At 39.2% G+C, this 17,413-nt stretch overlaps 2 protein-coding genes across 4 annotated transcripts in view; one reads left to right on the top strand and one right to left on the bottom strand.

The window, feature by feature from the left end:
- LOC127540302 (WD repeat-containing protein 19-like) overlaps window positions 1-8,250 on the top strand; it is a 120,861-nt gene extending 112,611 nt beyond the window's left edge. Inside the window, 3 exon segments of the mRNA XM_051964937.1 lie at window positions 1,778-1,901; window positions 4,262-4,338; window positions 7,812-8,250. Coding sequence (XP_051820897.1) covers window positions 1,778-1,901; window positions 4,262-4,338; window positions 7,812-7,926 — 316 coding nt within the window. The 3' untranslated portion in view covers window positions 7,927-8,250.
- A 5,828-nt stretch (window positions 8,251-14,078) lies between these two features.
- The window catches only part of KLHL5 (kelch like family member 5), an 89,637-nt gene continuing 86,302 nt past the window's right edge, over window positions 14,079-17,413 (bottom strand). For all 3 annotated transcript variants that reach the window (XM_051967618.1, XM_051967617.1, XM_051967616.1), the window contains exon 11: window positions 14,079-15,403. In XM_051967618.1, coding sequence (XP_051823578.1) covers window positions 15,347-15,403 — 57 coding nt within the window. In that variant the 3' untranslated portion in view covers window positions 14,079-15,346. The remainder of the gene's footprint in view (window positions 15,404-17,413) is intronic.

Below are 17,413 nucleotides of genomic sequence, written 5' to 3'. Positions count from 1 at the left end.
CTTAGTTTCTCAATGCCCTATATTCAACTCTCTTAAGACTATAAATTGTAGAGTCACTACATCACCGATAAAATTATATGCTCAGATCAAAAAATACAAAATAAAGTATTAGCAGCCATGAAGCATTTCTAGTATCATTGGTTGTAAACAATATAATACAGCAATTGCCAAAAAATTTGAAAGTGGTTAAAAAACTAAAATAGATTAATGAATTGAAACAAATGAAGAGAGTAGCCTCATATTTGATAAGTCTAACAAGAACAAAAATAACTTGGTAAAGTTTTTTCTATTGAATAAAAACCTTTAGTTAAGTTGGAAAGCAATTGGATAAAAGATAGATTTAAGGCTTAGCACAAAATAATTTCCAAATGCATAATTGACCTAAATGCCAAAGATCAAATCTTACAATGATTCAAAAGTAGAGAATTAAGGGAAAAATTCATAACCAAAAAAGGGGTAGGGGAAATAAAATAAAGCAGATAATTTAAATTAGATAACATCAAAATTTCACCAACAAAAGTCAGTGTCTCCAAGCACAGTATGCTGGAAAGAATGCAGGATTTTGAGTTAGCAGAGCTGGGTATAGATCTCAGGTCAAAGTTCTCAGTACCTGATTATAACTTTGAGCAAACCACTTGAATCTCTCTCAGTATTTCTTCCCCATCCATAAAACGAAGGATTAGATGCTGTCCTAAATCTGTTCCAGCTCTAAAGCTATTATCTGTAATCATATAATCCTGGAATAAGAGATTTTGAGTTGAAACACAATTACCTCAATTCTCTGATAAAAGCCTAATGTCATATATATAGGGAATTGATACAAAAAAAAATATAGAAAAACCATTCCCTGATGGATAAGTAGTCAAAAGATATGGACAAAGTCTGAAAGAGGAAATACAAATGATGAACAGTCATATGAAAAAATGCTTCAATTCATTAATAAAATGAAAAATAGAAATTCAAATGATTACAAGGTAGGATGTGATCACAAACTTCAAACCATTAAAAAATTGTAAAGTAAATCAGTAAGCTGAAACAAATGAACACTGAATTGGCAAAGATGACGGGATAGAAATAGTCAATGTTGTATGGGACTATGGGCAGTCAGGTACAGAAATATATTTTTGGAAGAGATATAAACCTATTATTTGTTCTAAAAATAATTTTGGAATTATACATGAAAAGTTATTAAATGTCATATTCTTTAAACCAAGGGATTTTGCTATTAGGAATATATCCCAAAGAAATATGTTAGAAAGTCATAAGGACCTAGGGATTATACAGGGCTGGGAAAAAAAGCATTATTAAGAGCTAACTGTGATATCTCTGTTGGATAGAGTGGCAGTTGACACTAGAAGAAAGTTTGAGAGACTTATGTGAATTTGGAAGGGTCTAGAACAATGTTTTTGAAGAAAAAGGCTTTTGGTCTTTGGTATGGCCTAATGAACTGAAAGAGATAGAAGGAAGTTTCAATCAATGTAAATAACTTAAAAATCCTGTGCAATAATATTTTTTCCTATACAATTATTTTTAAAAATTTCACAATTCTTTGGATGAGTTATAATATGCAATGAGAAAGCACAGGTTGAAACTTGAACAACCTAGATTGTACAACAGAAAATCAGAACTGGAAGTAATATCAAACTTGCATAGAATGTCTATAGTTTTCTTTAAAGTGCTACTATTCTTAAAAAGATATGATTTTATTGCTCATACCCAATTTTAGGAGAGATGAGGTATTTTATTAATTTTTAAGAATCCTTTACTTTTTTAATAGGAGGCCAGATACATCAGAGACAGAAGAGGCGACCACACCGTGTCCCTTTTGTGAATTCCTTCTCCCAGAGTGCGAACTCCTTTGTCCAGGCTGTAAAAATAATCTCCCATACTGCATTGCAACTGTAAGCTTCTAGAAACATATTTTATACAGAAAAAGTGATATTAATTTAGAAATTTTTTCTATTAGTTTTTTCTTTTCTTTTTTTTTTTTAGTATGTCTATCATTGTCTTTTCATAAGGAAAGTCAAAACATAAGCTGTTACCACTCTTCTAGACTTAAGTCATTTTAAAAAACCATTTGATCAATGTTCTAGATTTTAAAAAGAAATGGGCATAGATTTTTGAAACTCAAATAATTCTATTCAAATTCAGATCAAAATAATCCTCAACTAAAATAAATAACTTGTAGTAGATTGAGATTTATAATGTACCAACTTTACAACTACCTTGTGATAGGTAATAGAAGTGTTAATATTCCCATTTTACAAATAAGGAAATATAAGGCTTAAATTCATGTCCATGATCATGAAACTAGGGAGTGTCAGTAGGGAGATTACACTCAGGCTTCTGAGTCCAAGTCCAGCATTCTCTCCAGTAGAGTATATTGTTTGTCAAACTAAAAAACCTCTAGCAGTTCTGAAAGTTGAGGATTTGACTGAAGTATGGATTATACTCAACAATCAAATACTTACTAAAGTAGTTGCTATATGCTGGGTGCCACATTAGGTATTCAGAATAACAAAAATGGAAAAATGGAAATGCAATGGATTTTTTCGCTGGAAGCTTATTTCCTTGGTGAAGAAAGCAAAATAAGTTTGATCTCAGACACTTAACACTTCCTAACTGTGTAACCCTCGGCAAATCACTTAACCTCAATTGCCTCAGTAAAAAACGAACAAAAACTTATTGTAGTGTTACTTAATCAACATATTAGTATTTGTTTTTTTCATTTTAGGTTATTAAACTCATTGTTAAACTCATAAACAGTAGGATGTCTTTCTTTACAAAGCTCTTACATACTTAGAACTTTGAATATACAATATAAACCATATATGATGAATATCCATCACTTTTGGATAATTCTTGTTAATAAGTTACCTTTATGTGCCTTTATATATTATCCCACCATTGATTCTAGTTTATATAAATGGAATAGAGCAGAACAACTCTTAATTTTACATACACAAGACTTGAATAGTATAAAATATATTTCATTTAATGCAATCAATATATTCTTACTATTATTATTCCTAAGTAAAAGTTGTATGTAAAATAAGGTTGAGAACTTTTTTCACTCTTGGCTTTTACACAGGAATATTTACTTAATACATATAATGAGAAAGAAAGTCAAACACATTTACCCCCCAATGCTTCAGAAGCTCATTCTCTTCCATACCACTTTAGACTTTGAGAAGATTGGGATCAAACTCAGAAGTTTCTATATAGTATTGGTCCCACAAAATTCACATCTCAGTGCCATATTCTGGCTGGATAAGTTCCTGTCTCATTTATCTTTGGGCTGGCTACTGAAGATTGTTCTTTATTCTACAGGACCTTAGTGTTAATCTGGAGAGCAGAAAAGCCTGACTTGGACTCTGGCTTGGACTGAGCCCCATATTTATGGGCCATAAGTGAGCTTTGGATGGAGGGAACCCGAAGCCTCCTCCCTTAGAGTATTAATATTCTCTCTCTTTTCCCACCAGAATGCAGGCAGGCAAGAATTAGAGTAAAAGGTTGGGGGAAGTCACCGTGGAAGGTGATTATGGAGTGACCTGTTTTTGAAGCAGTTTAGATTTATTCCCTTTACTCCATTGGGCATTTCAAGAACCATAGGGAGAATTTTCAAGGAAGTGGATTTTAAACTTAGTGTAAAGATGTTCTTAAAATTATAGCTGTTCATTGGTGGAATGGTTTTTCATATGAAGAGAGAATTCTGCATCATCATTGGGAGTTTTCAACTAAAGATCATTGTAGGAAGTTAAGACTATCACTAGGGAGGAATTAGACCCCCAAGATTAATTTCATTTCCATAATACAGTGTCACTCTAAATAAATCATCATACTAATCTTTTTGTTTAAAAATCAGTTATTCATTAGTTTTCTCTGTCTTCATAAATCTATTTTAAAATTTGTCAATCAGATATGGTCTGTCAAAAACTTCACCAACTGAAATATAATAATTTGCTTAGTACAGAAGACTTGATGATCTACTTTTAAGCATTTTAATTCCTAAAATGTATTGTTTATTAGCTGTTAGCTGAATCTAACATTTAATTTAAAAATGGGGAATTACACTGTTACAATATTTCACAATTACATTTTTTAAAATCAAGAGATATAAAGTAATGAAATTTAAGGAAACAATATTATCTGACCATAGGACATGGCAAGGAATTTTGTGAATTGGTAGAATAAGATGTAGTCTGAAATAAATTATTCAATCATCATTCAGATATTTTTTTTGTAAAACTTTTATTTAAAGGGTCGACATATGATAAAGGATGACTGGACTGTGTGCCCCTATTGTGATTTTCCTGCTTTATTTTCAGAAATGAGAATGTAAGTTTGAATTGTTTTAATTCTAATATTTTAAAACCTTCCAAATACTACACTTAATCATTTCAAGCTATAGAAACCTCTATACCTTCTTTCTGTTTCTCTTCTCTAACTGCTTTTTGTAATTTTTCAGGATGATTGATGATTTGACATCATAATTAGCTTTGTATCTTACAATTTCTACTTGTTACTTTACTTTTGGGGCTTTTTTATCCAAAGAAATTTTATTTTACTCAAAATTTAAATTTTTGTTGGCTTTTATTAGGGTGTGTCAGTAATATCCTAATAGCAGGCACAGGAAAGAAATTTCTCCCTTGCTTTTCTTAAGGGATTTAAATTTTTTTATGGCATATTAAAACATATGAAAAGTACTTTGAAAACCTACATTTAATATATAAACACAAGGTCTTATACTTCAATATGGATACATTGGAGAAGATTTACGATGACTCAATCAGCCAATAAAGAAGAATTACACTATTGTACTCTACGGTCTGGATTCTGGTGGGTGACTCAGGGGAGAGAATGCTGGGACTTTAATCAGGAAGACCTGATTTCAAATTCAAATTTGTCCTCAGATACTTACTAACTGTATGACTCTGAGTAAGTCACTTAACCCTATTTGCCTTAATCTGCTCCAGGATCATTGCCAAGAAAACTCCATGGACAGTTCTTCACAACTGAGTCCCATCAAAAAATCCTACTACATAAAAAGCGCCACGCCAGGCGTGGCTAGGGTACAGAGGACATAGTTCTTGCCCTTGACGGGCTTGTGTATTTTTCCTTTTGATAAAGCAACATTGAGGAAAAGATATGTTTAGCAGCAAAGCGAAAATCCTTTTTGATACAGATTGAGTTACTATAGTAACAGGTATATGTCCTTTTCTGCTGAGTGTTTCAGCCTTAAGGGAATGGGTTGCTAAGGCAACTAATGTATATTTTCTTCATTTACTGCAAGAAGCATAAAAGCCTGGTGATTGGTGAGGAAATAATTTTGGCAATATTTCTCATCAAAATTTTTAAGAGGATGAATTGCTACAACAACTAATGGAGTTTTTTAGCAATTGGTAATAACAGTTTTTGAGTTGACCCAAACTCATTGTCCTGTGTGTATAAAAACAGTAAGTCTTGCTCTATATGTATATAGGACATATTGCTGTGATAAGCACTATGGACATGTAATGAATGTGGAAAAAAATCTTCACTGTTAACTTAGAAATCTACATGACAAAAAAACAGTGCTTTCTAAAACATCAATTTAATTGCAATCGTATATTTTAATGAAACCAATCTCACTGATACAGAGACTTCTGCCTAGAATAGAGTTTGCCACCCAACTATACCTTCCTATCCTGTGTGCTTTAGAACTTAGTGGGATTGGGGGAAGAGTTTTTCACTGGAGGTGGAGGTGGTCTGGACCCTATTCTGGGATCTTCCTTTCCAGCTCTGGACCTTGTGTGGATTCCAGGTTGCCACAAGAGCTCAGGATGTGTATCCTGAGAGAGAGGCTAAGTTGTAACTGCCTTAGCCTCCCTGGGCCTCTCCATTGCTCTTTGGATAATCTACAACTTTCCATCTTCAGAGACTGAAAAAATACTGCGATTAAAATTAAAAATAGTTTTTCATTTCAGGTTGAAGTTTGGTGATCATTAAATAATATTGTACAGTTCCCCAGAGAAACATACAGCCCTTTCTAGTCATCTGTGCCCCAGGTCCCTTATCTGAAGTTTCTGTTCAAGATACTTGTATGAGTGGCAGGTTTTATGATTTGTGCATATCATATTCTGGACAATCAACTATCTGCATTCATGTGGTTTTTTTCCTTTGAAGAGAAAGTGAACCCTTTTCAGGGACTAGGGGGTCTTATTTAGGTGACTATTTTTGCAGTGATTAGTGTAATCAGCCTAGGATTATTCAGTGACAGGAAGTATGTGAAGAAAGTCACTAGATAAAGATATAGAGAGAGGGAGTTCTTCCATTTGGACTCAAGTTGAACTTTTCCCCTGATAGTGGCAAAGACCTTTGTGGAGCATACATCTGGCCATTTTAGGCCGTGCTTAGTGTTAATTAGAAGGAAATTAAATGGTTTTCTGTTAACAAGTGTGATCTTTTTTGTGGGTGATATATTTGATGCGATCAAGTACACTGGTTCCAACTCTCTTCTCAGAAGAAAACAGCAGGGGAATATACCCAGGCCTTTTGGTCCCTCATTCCTTACAGGCCTGCTTCCCAACGGATTTTAGTTTCTTCTGAGCCACCTGTGCCCACCTTGGCAGGGAAGTCCCTGAGGGCGAAAGTGTTTATTGGTTTAACCTGGAGAATCATAAGGGGTTCTCCCTCTTCTTCTGCCGCAGTCATTGGTGCGTAAGCCGCAGGTTTGGTCTTTGTGAGCACTACAACAGGAGACGACCACGATTTAAGGAAGTAATGGATCTGGTTGCCTTGGGATCCGCCAACTCTGCTATCTTCCGTCCCAAGGAGAGCCGTTCCTTCATTGAGGGAAAACTTCCGTTCCTCCCCAGACGTCGTTTATGGTGAAGATGTAACCGCCCGAGAATCACTTACAGCAGAAATTGATCCCCTTGGCGGGCAAGTGTCCGCCTCCCAGCAGCCAAGGCGGAGTCCTCGGCCCCTCCCGTCTCCTCTTGCGGCCCTCTTGTCCTGGAAAGTGAAAGGAGCTGGCGGGGGCCTGGGCATTCAGGGAGGCCGTGGCGCAGAATGAGTCAGTGCCAAAGCGGGAGGGCCGGCCTTCCTACTCCAGAGGCTCCGCGAGGAGCGCCATGAACTTCCCGAGGGTTGGCGGGCTGATGTCCGCGCGTGCGCTTTGTCAGCTCGGAGAGCCCAGCCCTGCTCCGAGGGCCCGCGAGAACCCTCGGTGAGGGAGGGCGTGGCCACGTTGGCAAGTCCCACCCACCTGGACCTCGTGGGAAGGGGGGCAGGGCACGTGGGGGCAAGAAGGGCGGGAAGGGATCCTGGGGAGCGCGGCGGGGGCTGCCCTCAGCCCAGGATTCTTTTCGGTGAAGAGCCTCTTGCTAGTATTTGCTTTCTGCGCGCCTTGCGCAGTGTAATAGCTGTCTGTGCGTTTGGGGAATGGAACCTAACTCGTGTTCGGGGATCATCTGCCCCGAATGAAAACGTAGAGAACCCGCTCTCCAGGAGCGCTGCCCGTCGGCGCCGTTCTCGGTCACCTGTTCCTTGTGCGCCCCGAGCGCCGTGACGTCAGGGAGATCCAGACACTTGGATTGGAGGAGGGGCTGGGTGACAGGAGCGGGGCCGAAAGGGCTGGAGGGAGGCGGGGGGTAGTGCTCTTCTCCTCCCAGCCAGGGGGTAGGGGTGCGGCGGACCCCCAGGGTGATGGAAACGAGGGGAACAGTCCTCACGCTGGGTAGCGGAGATTCTCTTGTGAGAAGCTGTAGTTAATGCTCTGTAATTTCTAGCAAAACAAATGACTAATGGGCTAATTGTTTTTACAACAGAATGCTGCATACGGAAAGCAATTGTCCTATGTGCTCGGAGACTTTGAACATTGGTAACATTAAAAAAATAATAGACTCTACACCGTATCTCAAGCCAGAAGCAGGGGATCATTGATGGTTTCAGGTAAATGTTGTGGCAAGCCTTTTATTAATAATGATAAAAAATCATTTAAAAGCTGTAAAATGTATCTTTAAAGTTTGCTAATTTTATGTCAGCCATATTACCTAATTGTACAGGGGACTGTGAGGTAATGAGTTGTCCTAATCCTCACCCCTTTTTATGGACATAGCACTGTTTAGAAATTTGGAGTATAGTAAAATAAATCTACTTCTAATGAGCTTAAACTTTCTGGCAGGAGAGAGATCTAGTGCTAACAAAAAAGGGATTCAGACTAAAGTACAAATTCTGATCCATGTTTTAAAACATGCACAAGAGAAAATGGAGAAGAGGGATATAAACAATATTGAATGTTCCAAAATGCCTATATTTCAGATCATGGGATATAGGGAATGAATTGAAGATGATATTTTAATATGTTAAAAGTTGATAAGGTGAGACTGCTGGAATACCCCAGTCAAAAGTTGTACCTTTTCCCAAAGGGATAAAAGCAGTAAGTTACTGTTGTAGTACTGTACCTAGACTTAGGTGCAATGATACTCTGCCATCCCATCTGTCTTTCCGTTAGTAAAATATAAAAGCCCCTGGTATGTGCTGACACTGCCCTAAATTTTGGGGATACGAAAAGAGACAAAAGACAGACCCTGTCCCGAGGAGCTCCCGGTCCGATGGGGGAGACAACAAAGTGTGTTCAGGAAGAAAGGAAATAATTAAAGGGGGTGAGAAACGCTTCCTGCAAAAGGTGGGATTTTAGTCGGGAAGCCAGGGGGGCAGTGCTGAGAAAGAGGGAGGATGGGCGCAGAAAACACAGATCTGAGAGTGTCTTGTGGAGAGGGGGAGGGCAAGGAGGCCCCTGGGATGGGAAAATAGGAAGGGGAAGGCAGTGAGCTCTGGGTCTGTTGGAAGGAGGTCCTGGAGATCAGAGAGGTTAGCCCGGGGAGGGGGGATTACATTATGAAGGGCTTTGAATGCACAAACAGCATTATTTTGTATTTGCTCTTAGGAGTTAGAGGAAGCCATCATAAGTATGGTGGACTAGGATTGGGAGCGTTATAGGAGATCTGTGGGAGCTGATGAGATCACCCAGTGAAGAAAGAGATGGAGCAGAGAAGGTCCGAGAAAACCTAGTGGGACTCCTGTGGTTAGAGGGGGGTGATGGCTGATAGGACCGAGAAACAGTGGGGGAATAAGTGGGATGTTTGAGGTGACACTGTTGGACTTGGTGGAAGGCAGACTGTGAGGGGTTTAGTGAGGGAGGGGAAAGTTAGGGGCCTTCCTGCAGAGGAGAGGGCCTTATCACAAGGGGTGGCCACACAGGGTGGAGGAAGTAAATATAGGAGCATCATTAGCAGGGATGGAGGATAGAGCGGGGATTTTTTGGGAGGATGAGGGAAAAATGGCCAAGTTTGTGGAGAATGATCCACTAGAAAGGAAGAGATGGGAGAAAAGTGAGAGAATGGGGATGACCCAGAAGGTGACCTGGAGGAGACAGGTTGGAAGGAAATCTCTTGTGCATTCCCCCAGTCTGAGTCAGAGGTCACTCAGTAAGCAGTGGGGGCGCCTGGTTGTGGGGGGCATCTCGGGGACAAGAAACGAGGAAGCAGAAGAGGGGAGACAATTAATCAGTGAACACTTATTAAGCCCCTACTATGTACCAGGCACCAATAAGTGCTGGGAAAACAGAAAGAGCCCCTCTCAAGGAGCTTATTCCATCTGAGGGGGGAGACAGCTGGCAAACAAAGCCACCCAGAGTCAGTTGTACTTCAACAGGGAGCAATTGGAAGAGGGTCGGTGCTGGAAGAGGGGTCAGGGAAGGCTTCCTGTAGCGGGTGGGATGGGACAGGACTTAAAGGAAACCAGGTGGTCTGCAGTTGGGGCGGAGGGAGAGCAACCGGGGGTGGGAGACAGCTGAGAAATACTGAGCTCGGAAGGGACGGCCGGGGTCGTGGGTCTGGAGAGTGCACGTGGTGTGGGCGTGGGCCCTGGGATGGCGGGGCTTTGAGCAGTAATGGGGAAAATAGGAAGGGGAAGGCAATGTCCTGGCAGCAGTTAGGTGTGGAGATGAGAAAGTGAGGGCTGAAGGCCTGCCTGAGCCAGGGGGGGCTTGCTGTGGCCAGTGCTGAAGGTGTGGGGAGGGAGGAGCTCTGGAATGGGCATGGGGGGGTCTAAGATGTCTGCTGGACATCCAGCGAGGGGCCGAGGGCGGCAGAGAGTACTCTTGTCTTCTATTCATCTTTGAGAAACAGTTTGAAGAGAAGCCCATCGCCCACTTTTAATCAAAAATCCTGACAAACTAAGGAGTTCTTGACAGGCTCCCAGCGATCAGACTTCCAGATTCGGGAGGGGCCTGGGAAGCCTTGTGATCTGGCCCAGATCCAGAAAACCAACCTTTTCTGATAATCGGCCTGAGAAGAAAGCCATCCCACCTCTGCCTAAAGATCTCACCGAGGAGGAACACCCTAGCTCTTGAAACGGCCTAATCCATTTTGATTATTTCTAATTAGGGAATTTCTCCTTATGTCAACCTTAACTTTGCTTCTTTGCAATTTTGAAAAGAGTAATTCTGTCACCGGGGAGTTTTTGGTTCTCCGGCTATCCATCCCTGGATTTTCTGGCACAAATCTGTGACCTTTTACTTTCCCAGTGGTCACCTTCCTCTGGGTCGCCTTAGCCTGTCGATAGCCTTCCTAAAACGTGGCTAGAATGAAATAGTCCTTATGTGGCCTTGACATGGAGAAATGTGAAAGCGTCCTCTTCCCACTTGGGGATCTCAGGCTCTCTTAATGCGGCCTCCGTTTGTATTCTCAGTGTTCTTGGCTTCCGTGCCCCCTCCCACCCCCCTCCATCTTTGAATCCCGGCATGAGACAACATTTAATTCTTACCCGTTTCATTATGTCGTTGCCTACTCAGGGAACCTCTTGTGGGCCCTCTGACCCTTCACAAAAGGATCTCTGGCGGAGAGCTTAGGCAAAGGCCGTCCAGTATACCTGGCTAGGGTATAGTACCTGGCTAGTCCCGTGTCTTTATCCAGGTTATTTTTACGTCACTTACCAGAAGGCCCCACCTTCAGTCAGGAATGACTTCCTTGGGATCCAAGCACGAAGCCGGCTCCGAATCCGTTCCTGGAGCAGTTTGAATGATAACTTACACCAGAAAAGTGTTGGGAGGGAAACGAATGAGGAAATGTGCGATCAGGAAAGGAAGTGGAGGACGGCTAGCCCCATAAAATGGGGGAGGGGGGACCGGACAGACAGGAGCCCAAATCATACTGGGCGCCAGAAAAGACTGTTGGGGGGACCAGGCCCACAGGGGTCTGCACCCTGGGATGAAGAATCCGGCTCGAAGCTGAGGGGGGCGTTCTTCAGCTGGGCCCCACAGGGGAAGAACAACGGCGTTAAATATCCATGAGAAAGATGTGAAACCTCCTGACAAGAAGAGCTTTATAAGATGAGGCGTCCTTGGGACATAATGGGCTCCCCTTCACTAGTGTTCACCGAAACTTGGGAGATTTCTCCATGGATGTTGGTTGGAATAGGCCATTTCTGAATTTCCTTCCGAGACACTGCCCATTTCAGCCCACGTCGGGAATCTTGCGTTTTGTTTGGGGTGTAACAAATCAGGAAGTGAAGAATGATGATAGAATGAAAGATTTTAGGGGGAACCTCGCAGCTGTCTTGCAAATATTTAAAGGGTGGTTGTGTGGAAAACCAATCGATTCATTCTTTATCTAGAGGGTATAGTCAGGACAAATAGAAGGGAGAAGAAAACTGATTTTGGTTTACTATACTTGATTGCAACATATATTAAGTGCCTACTTAAGGCAGCGAGGTGGCCTTGTGGATAGGCTACTGGGTTTGGAGTAAAGAGCCCCCAAACTCAAATTTGTGAGCTGTGAGATCCTTGGAAAGCCCTGCCATGTTTGCCTCAGTTTCCTTATCTGTAAAATAGGGATCAATAATGGCACCTACCTCTCAGGAGCAATGAAATAATAATTATAACGCACTTGGCGCGATGTCTAGCACATAATTTGCTACATACCAGCTGCTATTATTTTTATCATCATCATCATCCTGATTTTTATCACCATCATTTCCTCCCCAGGAGAGCTATCTGAAAGTATAACAGATTGCTTTGTTAGGTAATTAACTTCTTGTCAGGCAGGAGCTGGAGGACTCCTTATGAATCTGATAGAGGAAAGTATTTACCCATCAGGTGTAGATACTAAATGATCTCTGAAGTCTCTTCCAGTGCAAATTCAGTGTCATAAAAAATCCAACTCCTCAACACATAATATAAACACTTCACTTAATATGTGCATTCTAAGATTTCTGTCACATATTTCATGAAGTGATAGATTCACATCTAAGTTTAATAATAATAGAAGGTATAAAAATGCAGCATTTTCATTGGGAATATGCTACTTTCTGCTGAACTGTCAATCGCTTCAAGACCCAACTAAGTTTCTTTTCCCCAAGGAAGCTTTTTAACAAATTAATCTTGCTACGATAAGACTTTATTCCTTAAAGGATTAGAACACAGTCATCTCGGGAGTTGTGTGAGTATTCTAGTTTGGACGGGATATGAGGTAACAAAGGGGAAGGTGATAGGACGTTGAAATCCATTTAGTGTTCATTCATTATTCTTAATGTGTTCTCATCTCTTTCTGTGGAAGTATTTACTATGTTAACATAATCTTGCAAAATACATCAAATGTAAAAAGATATCAAGTTAATACTGTTGAAGTTTATTCTTAAAAGACTATCTGCCCTTCCTATCTGTTCTAGCTGTAGACTGAACCATCAGGCCTAAACCAGAAATTTCAGATTGATGAGGTCCCAGTGTAATAGTGATATTACTAAAATGACTTCTTAGAATTTGAAGTTGTATTCTATAGTCCATAATCTTTCCATCTTAAGGAGTAGATTGCCAGGATCCAGAGAAATTTTAAAAATTGACTATCCATGAGTATAAAATTTTCGCGCAGACTAAACTAAGGGGGAATCTATTGCCTGAATTTTTGCTGATACTTTTTGCTAAATCCACTTAGTCTTCTGCTTTAAAATATTATAATGAATAGACCTTTTGAGGCGTTAGGGTATGAGATTGTGCTAAACACAGGTTGGTATATCAGACTTTTACAGTGTAGTGTCATTGTTTGACGTAGAGTACTGTTATGTTCCGTTCGACCACAGCCAAATCCATGCAATGGTAAGTAAGCCATAATCAAAATCATCTTTTGTGTTTTCTTTGAGAATCCAAGCATTAATATTTATTTTTTTTACTTTCAGACCATTCGGTCCAGCTCACTGACATTAAGGTATCCTCCTTAATTTGATCTACTTAAAGAGAAAATGAAGTTTATTAATAATGATGTTTTATTTTTTCACTGTTAATCTGTTGCTAATTGCTAGATAACATTTGTATGGCATTTTATTGGTTTATAGATGAAAAACAAGTTATAAATCGATAGGCATATCATTTGTTATGTGTAAAATTTTCTTAAATCAAACAATTTTTAAGTATAAATAAATATTAAATTGACTAAATTGATCAAGAATGGTGTGTTTTTGAAAAATTCCTTCAAAAATCCCAAGTTTTCTGCCAGATTTTTTAATATCTATCTATTAATTAAAATTATACAATTCAAGCAAACAATTTTTTTTCTCTATAGATTGATGGTCCAATTCAATCAGCCCTGTTAACTTTTGTTGATTAAAAAGAATAGTAAAGGGAGTCAGCAAGGGTGGGGAGAGGCTATTAGCTGACTTTCTATGATGCTTTAAGCTGTCACAATATGTGATTTGACCTTCACACTAGCTCCATGTATAATTATCCCCATTTTACAGATAGGAATCAGCTCTTCTGCCTCCATGGAGCAAGTTGACGCCCATGTATCATGATGCTTGGGGCCCAGTTTTAGGAGAGTGGTTGCTATGAGGCCACCTTGTGGGTGGACTTTGATGCCAGGCAGGAAAATGGAGAGATGAGTTAATGAACTGATGACATTTTGGCAAAAAGATTCTTAAAAGAATCGCCTTTGACTAGTTCTCCAAACTATGAAGGATATATATATAATTTAAGCTTTATTTGATAGAATTCTTTTTCCCACAAACATATTCAGTCAGGACAGAGACAAACAAGAAAGCAGTGCTGTTAACCGTAAAATTTTATTTAAAAAGTTTTTTTTAGTTAACTCAATATTATTATTGATCATTACATTAAGAGATGAAGCTTTTTATCACAAACATCACAAAATTTTCTCTTTTTTTTGGGTAAACAACAATAAATAAATAATTCACTGAAAGCATTAATAATTCACATATGTACTTTAGTTTACAGATATACAAATACTTTAGGCATCAGGCACCTTAAAAAAATCTTCCAATCAGATATGGAATGTTCTTTCAAATTGTCTTTTACAATGAAGTACAATAAATGAGTTTAATATATATGTATATATATATATGTATATACATAGTGGCAGAACGTAACAAGGCACAAGAAGCAAATACAAATATAAAAAAAATACATGAAACAACAAAGTAATTTACTTAATAATATCAAAATATAAATCAAAAAGCAGTTACTACCTGTAGTAAGAAGGGGAAAAACTACTCCACCTGATATTTGAGACGATTGCCTTATGACTGGTTATCTGTCATGTATGGAGGAGTAATATAGGAAATACACATTTTTCCCCCAAAAAGATTGTATTTCTTAAATGTCTACAAAATCATGATTCAAGTGCATTCTGCAAACATAATATGTAACTCTTGGTTAACTGGATTTAAGGGAATCTTTAACTATTCCTCCAAAAGTCCATATTATATATTTTTATTGGGTTTTTAGACATTTTTATTGGCTAAGTGGAATAAATGAACTTTTTTTTAAATAAAGTTCCCATCTAGTGCATATATAAGAAAGTTCTTTTCAAAAATATTAGTTAGAACATTGTTTAGCACGAGCTGCTACTGAGGCTTTGGCTAAATAAAAAAAGTTTCTAAACCTCAGGTATGGTGAAAAAGTGCCATCCATCCAGTCAGTGGGATGCATATGCATATATTCGGTTACAAGGCAGAGGCATTCAGAGCTCTTCCGCTTGGTACGTTTGCATTATGAAAAAAATTTTTGTAAAGTATGTCCAGCTAGGAATAAATGAAATTCTCGATTGCATTTGTTTCTGTGTGGAAGTTAAGCTGACAATTATGTTTCAAATCTGTTTACCTGTATTATGTTTCTCAAGAGAATGAGGGAATATTATTTTTTAAAGGTGCTTAAATATTTATTTCTCCCTCTCTTCATTTTCAACTTCATGTCAGATAGATGCCTTCTACCTGACAGAATTCAGGCTGCATTTTCAATTTCCTTAAATGTAATCCATTTGTCTTAGGAGGATATCTTCACGGATAAGATTAATTAGAGTTTTACAGTCACAACACATGCCCCAGCTCTTCCTAGGCACAACGGTGCAACCTACAATAAAAAAGAAACCAACATGACAGCTCTTATTTTGAACTAAATGAAGATGTTAACACTATAATGTTTTTGTAAAGAGTCATCCATCTAGCACTTTATTAACTTGAAGAACTAACTAGTCTTTGCTCAAGGAGCTCATGGTCTAAGAATGGGTTATCTGTTTGTTATGTGATCGCTCGTTATCTTTAGGGGCCACTGAGGCATATTTGATCATAAATACTGTAGTGGTGTGCTAGAGAGAGGGGCTAAAAGGAACTTGATTGACGGCCTTTAAGTATCATCCACTATTGGCCCCTGCATACTTAATAACTGGGAACACAAAAATGCCCGAGGATGACATTGTGGGCTTGCTGCCACCTCCCGGAATGCCTTCACTTTAGGACACGGGATCTTCTCTGTGTTGAGGGCTGCCCAGGTCACCATGTCTGGGGGAGCCCCCGGCACAGGACAAAGAATACGATCCCGCCCTTCAAGGATGTCGGAGTTCAGACCTCGGCTGTTACCTGCGGGACCTCAGGCACTCGTGCTCTTGGTTTGTTTGATCTAAACCTATGATTCTTGGACATTTTGGTAGATTTAAAAGGCAGTAGCTTTTTCAGAGTGGTTTTAATGTGAAACGATGGGTTTACTTACTGTAAACAGGTCCGGAATGGGGATTAAATTTCTGTCTGTTATTAATGTATCATCTGACTTTCCTAGTTTTCCGAATGTAAATTTATCAAATTGTCATCCCTCAGCTCCCCATCCCTCTCTCTGCAAGTTTTTTTGTTTTTTTTTTAAAGGCTGCTTTGAATAGAGCCAACTGGAGAAGGTACTTAAGATGACAAAAAGATGGACATCTGTTTGAGGAAAAGTTTCCTCAGTCTTTTTGATTGAGGAAATGTCTTATTTTCCTTCCCTAAAGATGTTGGTGAAAGGGTTTCGTGAGGTGAGGACATAATGCAGCATCACCAAAAGGTTCTGACATCCTTTAGCTAAATATACACCATTGTTCTAGGTCAAGATTTAAAAAAAATTTTTTTTCCTGCTGAGGCAGTTGGGGTTAAGTGACTTGTCACTTGCCACACAGCTAGGAAGTGTTAAGTGACTGAGGCTACATTTGAACTCGGGTCCTCCTGACTTCAGGACTGATGCTCTATTCACTGCGCCACCTAGTTGCCCCCAATTTTTAAAAAATCAATTTTATTTGCAGCTTATTTCAGCCCTCTGCTTACCAGAATGTCAACTGTGATGTCTATCACTTCTATGGAAATTACTGAAATGAATATATTTCAATGGAGAGCTTTTAACCCAATCACATGGTTTAGACATTTTATTCCTTATTGTATGTCTTTGAGCAATAAAACAGCTATATGCGATTGCCATCGTTCAAAAGAATGACTTTGAATTTCACTGACAGAAGCGTCATTGACTGGACACATTTAAATGTCCAGCTCGGTAATACTTAATTTCACGTTTCTGAATTGTAAAGGTTGTCATGGCAACTATCTAGAAAATTCAGTCTGTATAGAGTTTAATGCCATCTTAAGCTTTGCATGTGAAAACTGATGGGAGAGTGGGATAATTTTAAATACCATATGTATTCACGAATATACACCCCTATCTGTATGATCTTAATATTGTAGCCACCACCAGCTTCCTCCCTCTCCTTCCTTTCACTACCCAATTTCTATACTCTGGCTATATTCCCTCACTACTTACTCGTTTTTTCATTCAGTCAAGGTCCTCAAATATGGTGGCCTTTTTCCTCAGTAGAGATGGCATATGATGCTCTCAAGTACCTCTCAATTAAAAAAATGCTTTTTGTTTTCTACAGCATTGAACTATCCCGTTTCTTTTCCTAAATTTGGATACAGTTCCGGCTTAGAAGGCTCATCCCCTCATTCACCTCCAAAACATCGGTGCACTATCCCATCCCTATGGTTAATCTTAGCTTGGAGTCAGAAATGCTGGCTCTGATCAATTTGTGTGACTTTGGAGAAGTAATTACACCTCTTTGATCTGGTT

This window comes from Antechinus flavipes, chromosome 6 (genome assembly GCF_016432865.1).
Source record: "Antechinus flavipes isolate AdamAnt ecotype Samford, QLD, Australia chromosome 6, AdamAnt_v2, whole genome shotgun sequence".
NCBI classification, from domain to species: domain Eukaryota; kingdom Metazoa; phylum Chordata; class Mammalia; order Dasyuromorphia; family Dasyuridae; genus Antechinus; species Antechinus flavipes.
This window is presented reverse-complemented; position numbering and strand designations above follow the sequence as displayed.